This window comes from Dreissena polymorpha, chromosome 11 (genome assembly GCF_020536995.1).
Source record: "Dreissena polymorpha isolate Duluth1 chromosome 11, UMN_Dpol_1.0, whole genome shotgun sequence".
NCBI classification, from domain to species: Eukaryota; Metazoa; Mollusca; class Bivalvia; order Myida; family Dreissenidae; genus Dreissena; species Dreissena polymorpha.
In genome coordinates, this window is record NC_068365.1 from 55,380,513 (window position 1) to 55,390,861 (window position 10,349).

Consider the following 10,349-nt stretch of genomic DNA (forward strand, 5'->3'; position numbering starts at 1 on the left):
CGGGACGGACAGTCCGATCACTATATGCCCTCCTTCGGGGGCTAAATAAACATCAGGTGATTTCCATGCCAAATATAAACCTTTTTGCAGTTTTTGAGATTTTTTTGGTTTCACTATATACATATAGGTGAAACTAATTATCCACAGGATAGGGCCTATTTTGACCCCAGGGGCATTATCTGTACAAATATAGCAGAGGACTACCGTAAGTCTTTATTGTCCCCTACTGGTGAAACCGGAGGGGACTTATGGTTTGCGCTCTGTGTGTCAGTCAGTCAGTCTGTCCGTCACACTTTTCTGGATCCTGCGATAACTTTAAAAGTTCTTCATATTTTTTCATTAAACTTGAAACATGGATAGATGGCAATATGGAGATTATGCACGTCATTTCATTTTGTTCCTACGTTGAAAATTCTGGTTGCTATGGCAACAAATAAAAAAATAATATGACAATGGTGGAGTTTCATTGGTAGGGGGCCATATTGCTTGACAATAGTCTTGTTTATAAATGTTTTGTTTAGCTCTGGTGACATACATATGCAACAGACCACAAAGGTTTAAAAGAGTCACCCATGGATCATTCCTGTTAAGTTTTGTTAAAATCTGACAAGCAGTTCAGAAAAATTTGACAGACACACACATACTTTCGCTGACTGCCAGATGACAGACATCATAGAATGCTTATAGCTACCTATGAGCTCTCTAATGCTCAGGTTTAGCATTTGTGCTTAGTGTGAGACTAAAACACTAAAATATGACATGAATAGTCAAACAATTTTAGCGCTTATGTTGTGTCACTTTAAACACACTTATTGCAGATTTTAGGTTTAGACACATAACTATCATAAAAACGCTAGTAAAATATGTTCTCCACTACTTTTCAACGTCTTTCTATTTTAAATTGAAAAAACTTGTAAACAGCAAGACATCATTCTAATTTTGCCATTATATATTTTAAATACAATCTGTTAAAAAAAATTGGCGTATGGCATACTGACAATAAGTAACAAAATAAACAATTATGTAAACACAAAGATGATACACATATGGCAAATAAACAGCTACATATTATTAATTATGCAAAAAGATAATTAAGCATTAACATCACCTCTTTCTCACCAGAAATCAATGAAAAATGCCATTTATCAGTAGTCATTACACAAATCAACCACTTCCACAAAAAAAACACTTTCTGTGGAAATGAAAATGCAAAAACAATTTCAGCTCTCTGCATCCCTCTAACTGTATCTCAGAAACCCATCACTCAGTCAACAACAAGCTGAACCTAAATATGTTGGGGAAAGGAAAACATGACCCTGTCTGACTTGAACCGTAAGTACAATTATTTGAAAATCAGGAAATCCAAATCAATTGAATTGATCAAAGGGAGCCATAAAGTACATATTAAGAATATAATTATCTACTTGTGGTAAACAACAAAACAACCACAATGTTCACTGATCTATATTCCATGTTTTGTTCATTTTCAAGTTCAAAGAGGATACAACTTCAACTTCAGAAATTTATATGCGATGTCTTATTACAGATGAGACCAGTCTTACCAAACAAGTATATGAGCAAATTCATGCAAAAAATGGGTCTTTTGACATAATAAGCCTGCTCAGGAGCTACCCTGTCCGCTAATGAGACCAAGAAACCTTGTGTTACTTTGTAGCAAGCAGAGTGGATGTGTATGTCACTTTCTAGCAGACAGGGTGGATCCTAACCAGATTGGGCCAGTGTGTATGCGACTTTGTAGCAGACAGAGTGGATCCTAACCAGATTGGGCCAGTGTGTATGTGACTTTGTAGCAGACAGAGTGAATCCTAACCAGATTGGGCCAGTGTGTATGTCACTTTCTAGCAGACAGAGTGGATCCTAACCAGATTGGGCCAGTGTGTATGTGACTTTGTAGCAGACAGAGTGGATCCTTACCAGATTGGGCCAGTATGTATGTCACTTTCTAGCAGACAGGGTGGATCCTAACCAGATTGGGCCAGTGTGTATGTGACTTTGTAGCAGACAGGGTGGATCCTAACCAGATTGGGCCAGTGTGTATGTCACTTTCTAGCAGACAGAGTGGATCCTAACCAGATTGGGCCAGTGTGTATGTCACTTTCTAGCAGACAGGGTGGATCCTAACCAGATTGGGCCAGTGTGTATGTGACTTTGTAGCAGACAGAGTGGATCCTAACCAGATTGGGCCAGTGTGTATGTGACTTTGTAGCAGACAGAGTGGATCCTTACCAGATTGGGCCAGTGTGTATGTCACTTTCTAGCAGACAGGGTGGATCCTAACCAGATTGGGCCAGTGTGTATGTCACTTTCTAGCAGACAGAGTGGATCCTAACCAGATTGGGCCAGTGTGTATGTCACCTTCTAGCAGACAGAGTGGATCCTAACCAGATTGGGCCAGTGTGTATGTCACTTTCTAGCAGACAGGGTGGATCCTAACCAGATTGGGCCAGTGTGTATGTCACCTTCTAGCAGACAGAGTGGATCCTAACCAGATTGGGCCAGTGTGTATGTGACTTTGTAGCAGACAGAGTGGATCCTTACCAGATTGGGCCAGTGTGTATGTCACTTTCTAGCAGACAGAGTGGATCCTAACCAGATTGGGCCAGTGTGTATGTCACTTTCTAGCAGACAGGGTGGATCCTAACCAGATTAGGCCAGTGTGTATGTCACTTTCTAGCAGACAGAGTGGATCCTAACCAGATTGGGCCAGTGTGTATGTGACTTTGTAGCAGACAGAGTGGATCCTATCCGGATTGGGCCAGTGTGTATGTCACTTTCTAGCAGACAGGGTGGATCCTAACCAGATTGGGCCAGTGTGTATGTCACTTTCTAGCAGACAGAGTGGATCCTAACCAGATTGGGCCAGGGTGTATGTGACTTTGTAGCAGACAGAGTGGATCCTATCCGGATTGGGCCAGTGTGTATGTCACCTTCTAGCAGACAGAGTGGATCCTAACCAGATTGGGCCAGTGTGAATGTTGGTTTGGTGCTACGCTGGCTGCAAATGACATAAGACCATTTTTGCATGATGAGACTCATATGCCAATAATTATAAAAGAATATGGAATTGAGAGACTGACTTTTGGATATACCAGCATTTCACCAGGTAATAAAAATATAATTAAAGCATGAACATGAAGTATGCTATAATATAATACCTCTCATCTAATATATATATATTTATTTATATTTAAATTATTATGTTTTTACATACTGTGAAAACAATTATTCGTTGGAGACTAATTTTGTGGTTTGTTTGGGTCCTGTCAACATCAAAATCAAATGTAAAGAATATTTACATCAGACATTAAGCAACATCCACAAAATTAAGATCCAAAGAATACACCCGATGAATCAACAAATTTCTTGTAAAAATTTATCAACATTAATTTAAACATAGCTTTATGATACAAATGTTTTATCTATAAATGTTTCACACCAAAAGCAGAAAGATTAAACATTAAACAAAAGTAAATGCCATTTACCCTTAGATTAATCTATTATTAACAATTAAATAGACAATCTTGAACAAATTAAAATATCAACTTAAGTCACTGAAATATATTTCAATCAATTCCAATATTTCGGAAATTTGTAAAAGCCAAATCTCAGTTTCTATAACATTTATAAAAACAATCAAAATGTATGCAAGTACTGGTATAATGCAGTGTTCTACATACACATTTTAGTGACCAGTAAGATATCCAAAGTAGCCAGCGACAAAGCACTAAAATAGGCATTTTGGGTGAAGGTAGCTGGTACCTGGATTGTTAGAAACCTTTGAAATCGCCGGCAGCTGGTGCTTCCAGAGAACACAGGTAATGGTGTAATTACTGTTCTGATTTCAATGTTCAGCCCTAAGGCAATATAATTTTAGTATCTTTTCTGTTAGCTGAAGGTTAACCCTTTGCATGCTGGAAAATTTGTCGTCTGCTAAATTTAAATGTTGCCTGCTGAATTTCTAAAATTAGCATTTTCTTTGATTTTTTTTCAAAGAATACTATCAGAATAGCAAACAGTTTGGATCCTGATGAGATGCCACGTTCTGTGGCGTCTCATCTGGATCCAAACTGTTTGCAAAGGCCTTTAAAAGTCGGTTCCAGAGCTGAAAGGGTTAAAGAGCATTTCTAACCACCAATAATACACTTTCATAGCAATTTAGAAAGCACCCTTGGTAGAAGGCAAGTCAAGTCCAATGAGATGATCCTTGTCATGAATGGTTACACAGGTCACAGTGGGGGTCAAAGTATACTCATCCAGTGTTATATTGAACTTGGACACACTGCAGTTGGGGCAGACTTTCAATGCATGACCTCGCATGCCCGGAATTTTGCAGTCTAAAATCTCTACAAAGAAGTTCAAACATTCTTTGATAAATCCACCATGACTCACAACCAATATATCTGCCACGGTCTGTGGCATACTGTCTGTGTCATCAAAGCTGCTGTTTCGTCCAGAACTTATACTGGATATGCTCGAAAAATTGTGGGCATTTGGTGAGAAAGTGAGAGAAACATTTGGACATTCTTCGTAAGAATCGTCAATGTTTCTCTTCACAGGACTAGGAGACTGAAATATTTGACTTTGTTTACGGGGTTCTGTCGGGATTACGACAGATTGCCGCCCTGAACAGTCACCTGACCCAGAACCAGACAGAGTGCTGTCTGAGTCATTGCCCATAGTGCCTTGGGAGGAAGGGGAGAGATCCGAATCCACTTCAGATTCTGTGGAAGTCTCAGACTTTATGCTGCCTCGTGGTTTGAGATCTGCACTTGTATTCGAGTCATCCGAACTGCATTGAAAACACTCTCTGTAGTTGTAATCTGGAATCACTTTGTCTGAGTGTTCAAACTCAACACCATCTTGCATAGACATGTAGCTATTAGTCTCACAGAAGTTCAGTTGTGTCACAACATTGTTTTCGTTTTCGTCATCACTTGATTCCGATTCCATGTTCATTTCGTTTATGATGTTCTGAATGTTGCCTGAGCCACAGAATGACTGACTCCTGCCACTGATTTGAAGGCGCTTGTTACTATGCCGACTGTTCCTTCCCAGACTTCCACCATGCCTTCTCTTGATCTTGGCTGGTGTGTAGACGTCATCTTGGTATTCATAGCTAGCACACATTTTGCAAATGTCCAAGAAGAAAAGTCTTGCTCGTTCACGCACCTGGCAAAAACAAATTGCTAAAATGATGACAACTTAACAAGCTAAAATGATGACAACTTAACAAATTGACTGACACAATACATTAAAATTTCTTCACAATTTTATTTGTCAGTGATCTCTAGGAAAAAACTGACGGCTGTCAGTTTGAGTTAAACTTATCTAAAGCTCTCTCTCTGAGTAAGCTTAAGTACGTATCCAAAGTCAAAGATTTGTGACACAGTTACTACACCATTTCACGTGAAGAACTCATATTGATGCCTTTGAGAAAGTTAATTTGAATGCTCCCAGAATAAGACAAATTCAAAATTTCCTGATCCCATTATCAATCCCCCCCCCCCATACGAAGCAAAGTGAAAATGGCTTTTGCAACCACCATAAAACCAGAACAGCCTGCGAGTTCTTCGAAGTCTGTTCAGGTTTTATGCTGTTTGCTGCTCATCAGTAACTAAAGGTTGGAAATGAAGCCTTTTAAAATTAAATTTAGTAAGAAAGGTATTTAATTAAATTTAACTTTCTTAGGGACTACAAATGCATCAAAATATGTATCTATGTGGTAAAGGGTTATGAAAGGCAATCCTACTCACCTCACGGTAGGACTCTGCTCCTGATGGGGTAAAATCTTCATAGCGCCTTTTGGCTTTCTTCACTTGCTGCATTAATTCTTTTTTAGACTTCCCTTCCAATGAGCCGAATTTCTAAAAAGATCGTTACAAATGGTAACACTGTTGGGTTCACATCTTCGATTTAATAAGAGTAAAGACCTGAATAAGATGTTTGAATGAACTTCAAGAAATATAATTATATTTGCACATTAAGGTTTACCTAGAAAACTACCTAGGAATACTGCATAGCACCGGAGTAGTACAAAATAACTAGTTCAATATTCCAAAGAAGTATACCAACTTTCCCGCTGACCCACTCAGGAAATTTCTGGTTACAATTCTTTAATTTTTATTTCACAAAATAAATTGAGGCCACTTATAAGTACACCATATATCAACAAAATAAGCTATCACTCCCTTACCCTTTCTCTTAAACGTTTATCCATTGTGACCTGACACCGACAAACTTTGTTGGCTTCAGAGATAATGCGTGCAGTTTCAGTGGCTCGACAAAGGTCACTCGAAAAGATGTGCGTAAACCTTTCATTCTGAAGTCGAGCAGCCACCATCTCTGCCTGCCTCTCACCAAAACTCGACAGTGGAATGTCTGTTTGCCCTACAAGAATAATATTCCCATAGATTTGTCATGGCATTGACATACATAATCATCAACATTCTTTATATATTTATTTTTTTCATATATCAACAAAACTTACAAAACGGTTCATATATTTTTTCAATAAGCTTTGTATTTGTTAAATAATGTTTATAGTATTTAACAAGATGTGTTTGTGAAACACAATGTCCCCCTATATGACGTTTGACCTTGAAGGATGACCTTGACCTTTCACCACTCAAAATGTGCAGCTCCATGAGATACACATGCATTTCAAATATAAAATTGCTAGCTTCAATATTGCAGAAGTGACATTACATGAGCAATTTTGACCCATATATTTGACCTTGAAGGATGACCTTGACCTTTCACTACTCAAAATGTGCAGCTCCATGAGATACACATGCATGCCAAATATCAAGTTGCTATCTTCAATATTGCAAAAGTATTCATAAAATGAGCGATTTTGGCCACATATATTTGACCTCTTACCTTGAAGAATGACCTTGACCTTTCACCACTCAAAATGTGCAGCTTCATGAGATACACATGCATGCCAAATATGAAGTTGCTATCTTCAATATAGCAAAATTATTGCAAAATGTTAAAGTTGGCGCAAACCAACCAACAGACCAACAGACCAACCAACAGACAGGGCAAAAACAACTACTATAGTGGGGGACATAAAAAGGGCAGTTCTATTGAAAACATACATGCAGTGTCAACATATTAATTAATTATTGCTTTTTCAAGATAGCATACAGTGACACACATTTTTCACACAGTTCAATCAAGTGATAATAAACAATAAAGTGGTACCCCAATTTAAACATACATTATTGAATGTCATTAATAAAAATTTAATCTGAAAATGTGATTGAGACACTTCTTTATCCATTAATGTTAATGTCTTAAGTTTGCATATTTTTCAACATTTTGTGAGCAATCATATCCAAGGCCAATAACTGTGGAACGCAGGATTGTCAGTCCTACCTTGGATTATTCCTTTTCTATTGTACATAGTCTCCCCACTGAAAATATAAAAAAATATATATATAAGACATATCATAAAACATATTTTCCAGGGCATTTTACTTTGAATTAAACTAAATGCTAAATGTGTACAGAATTTCCGTCTATATCCATGATTACCCGGTACCTTAACATTTAATGTCAATAGTAAAATAATAACACATAAAAAAACAACGAAAACAAACATTAACTTTTAAAAATAAATTCATTCCTTGCTGATTTGTTCCATTATGATGTCCACACAATGTTTTTAAAGCTCTTAAATGTCAATATTCTTGACATTAGTGTAAAGCGTCAGACATTTTGTTTTACTACCCTTGACTCGTGGGTATGATGTCATACAAATATTCATTACAATGTTGAGTAATTAGGCCAAGCTAAGTAATTTTCTCTGAATTTCACAAAGGGTTTTGGAACTGACCAATAAAAATCTTGTTTCTTTGAATTCTCTCATTCTCACTGGACATTGGACAAATCATATATGACATCACAGTACATGGTTGGACGCACACAGGACAAGGGACTGAATCTCACAAGAGGAGCAAATGGACAAATACAAGACAAGGGACACAAACACTAGTACAGAGACATAGACACATACATTAACACAGAGTGACCTATCCTACATATGGACCAATCGGAACGTGTTTAAATCTCGTATTTTAGGCGAAATTGAACGAAGTTCTTTCGGAAATCTTCGCGAAGTACTCACAAAATAATGACATTTATCACACTTAAAAATGTAAACAAATTGATACACGGAATTTCTCCTGGCTTGACGGGCGTACAATATGGCGATTTTAATAGGCCCTAGCTATAATTTACAGGCCCAGGCCGCCGGGCGTGCGCTTATTTTGCAGACTGAGCTGCCATAACAACTGTGTCTGTGTGGATTTTTTCCAAGACCCTGTACCATAATGTATTTTAGGCACTCTGTATAATTTTGAGGCTCTAAGAACATGGTCCAAGAAACACACAATAAATCATGTGTTGGAATTGGTCATGTTTTCGAAGCGTAACATTTCCATACATGGCAGTGCTACTTCAACAGCAGACGACAACAAAATTTTGTGATATCTGATTTTACTTAATATATATAAAATTCGATGTCCGATATTCTTGATGTTAAGAAAATATGGTATTTTTGCTAATTGATTGTAATTTACACTTTTTACTTGTTTAAAACGCATTATTTTTCACAAATCTTCAATTGTTCCAATCGAGTAAACATTCCTTTGCATATCGCCATGATCACGCATGCGCAGAAATAAATCTCGGTAAGGTTACGTGACAAAAACAAAATCCCCGAATCTAGGTTAGTCGCGAATTAAGGTGAGTCGACGATATAGGCTTTCAGCATGTTCAGTATTTTGCTCAAATGTCTTAAAGTTGAGCTAATGAAATACATTACATGTAAGATGTCTTAACATTTAAGGTAAAAACCTGTATGCAAACAATCTCACTCTAACCAGAAAACATTGTAGTAACTCGAGTCTGTTCGTTATTTACTTGTCGGTATGTACAGGCCAACGAAACAACAAATTGAAAATAAAGTTCATAAAAAGTTCAACTCAAAGACCTGAAATCATCGTTGATCAAAACAAAGTATGCACTAAAAATAAAACATGACTTACTGCCGGACGAGTGTAAGCGTAAATAAAACCATTTTGGTGCTTCTTATTCATTCAGTAACTGTTCGAAAATGTTTCTGTTTGAATAAATGTCAATTGATATTAAAATTCACAGACAACGACATTTTGTTCATGTAGACAGTCTGTCGGAAAAACTTACAACGTGTTTGATTGGCTGACCGAATTGATGTTGACCAAAACTCTCTTTTGATCGGTATCGCTTTTGCAGTAGACGATTCTGTACTTCAACAAAGAGAGCGACGAGACAATTTTGTCGCGTGCAGACGATCGTTACGTAATATGTCTAGCGCTATAATGACAGTAGCGAGTTAAGATCAATATCTTTACAATAATTATATGTTGTAAAAACAAATGGAAAATATAGTTACGCTCCAAACAAACAACAGTTGGATAGAAAAGTGAAAATATGTTATTAATTATGGTTAATTAAATGAATGAATAGAAAGCAGCCATATTAATTACCAATAAAATACAGTATAACACGAGTTTTTAAAGAACGTCTGGCATTTATTGATTTATGTTTTTGATGTTTTCATTTTATGAAAATCAGGACCATACTTGACAGGGGGGCGGGGGGGGGGGGGCAAGTTTCCATTCGTCCGTCGTTATCCCAATATCCAAATGTTCGTTAATTAATTCATTAAAGGGGCCTTTTCACAGATTTTGGCATGTTTTGAAGTTTGTCATTAAATGCTTTATTTTGATAAATGTAAACATTGGATATAAAAAGCTCCAGTCAAAAATCAAGAATAAAAAAAGAAAAAAAAGGTAACTCTCAGCAGGGCTCGAACCAATGACCCCTGGAGTCCTGGAGTAAAAAGTCTACGACTTAGACCACTCGGCCATCCTTCCGCATACATCGATCGATGTATTTTATACTTTATATAGAGGATATTTGTTGGAATCGGTGGATTATCGATTTTAATTCACTCGTGATCATAGAAAATAATATTTTCACGAGTGTCGCAGCCACGAGTGAAAATATATATTTTCTATGATCACGAGTGAATTTAAATCGATATATGCCATCGAATCCAACAAATTTTCTTTTTATTTTATGCTTTTTTCACTGTTTATATACATTGTTAAAGAGTTTCACTAAAGAATTTCGCTGGAATAATGACGTCATTTCGTCAAAAAAATGACGTCATTTCACAGTTAACAGTGAAAATTATCGATAATTTTCATTGTTTGAAACAGTGAAATTATCACTTTTAATCAACTAATATTTCCCTATAAACCACCGGAAAGCATAAA

The 10,349-nt window shown here is 37.0% G+C and overlaps 1 protein-coding gene across 29 annotated transcripts; it reads right to left on the minus strand.

Annotated features, from left to right (window-relative positions):
• Window positions 1–496: 496 nt before the first annotated feature.
• On the minus strand, window positions 497–9,454 carry LOC127851900 (uncharacterized). 29 transcript variants are annotated; one of them, XR_008036043.1, is made up of 7 exons: window positions 9,075–9,454; window positions 7,402–7,439; window positions 6,215–6,408; window positions 5,775–5,885; window positions 2,949–5,190; window positions 2,429–2,480; window positions 497–2,376 (listed from the first exon to the last, which is right to left on the minus strand). XR_008036043.1 is itself a non-coding variant. In XM_052385862.1 (5 exons), exons 1-5 carry the CDS (start codon window positions 9,104–9,106, stop codon window positions 4,177–4,179), a joined length of 1,389 nt encoding a protein of 462 aa, XP_052241822.1. In that variant the 5' UTR covers window positions 9,107–9,454; the 3' UTR covers window positions 497–4,176. The 29 variants fall into 29 exon arrangements, 1 of the variants encoding a protein (XP_052241822.1); XR_008036042.1 differs by having other exon boundaries at window positions 2,897–5,190; XR_008036038.1 differs by having other exon boundaries at window positions 2,793–5,190.
• Between the last annotated feature and the right edge of the window lie 895 nt (window positions 9,455–10,349).

Excerpts from the sequence above, each read along its gene's own strand:
- LOC127851900 (XM_052385862.1), bottom strand. The coding sequence starts at position 9,106 with ATGGTTTTATTTACGCTTACACTCGTCCGGCA. Across the intron at positions 5,886-6,214 it reads ATAAACGTTTAAGAGAAAGG|AAATTCGGCTCATTGGAAGG; the intron begins GTAAGGGAGTGA and ends CGATCTTTTTAG. Across the intron at positions 5,191-5,774 it reads GAGCAGAGTCCTACCGTGAG|GTGCGTGAACGAGCAAGACT; the intron begins GTGAGTAGGATT and ends TGTTTTTGCCAG.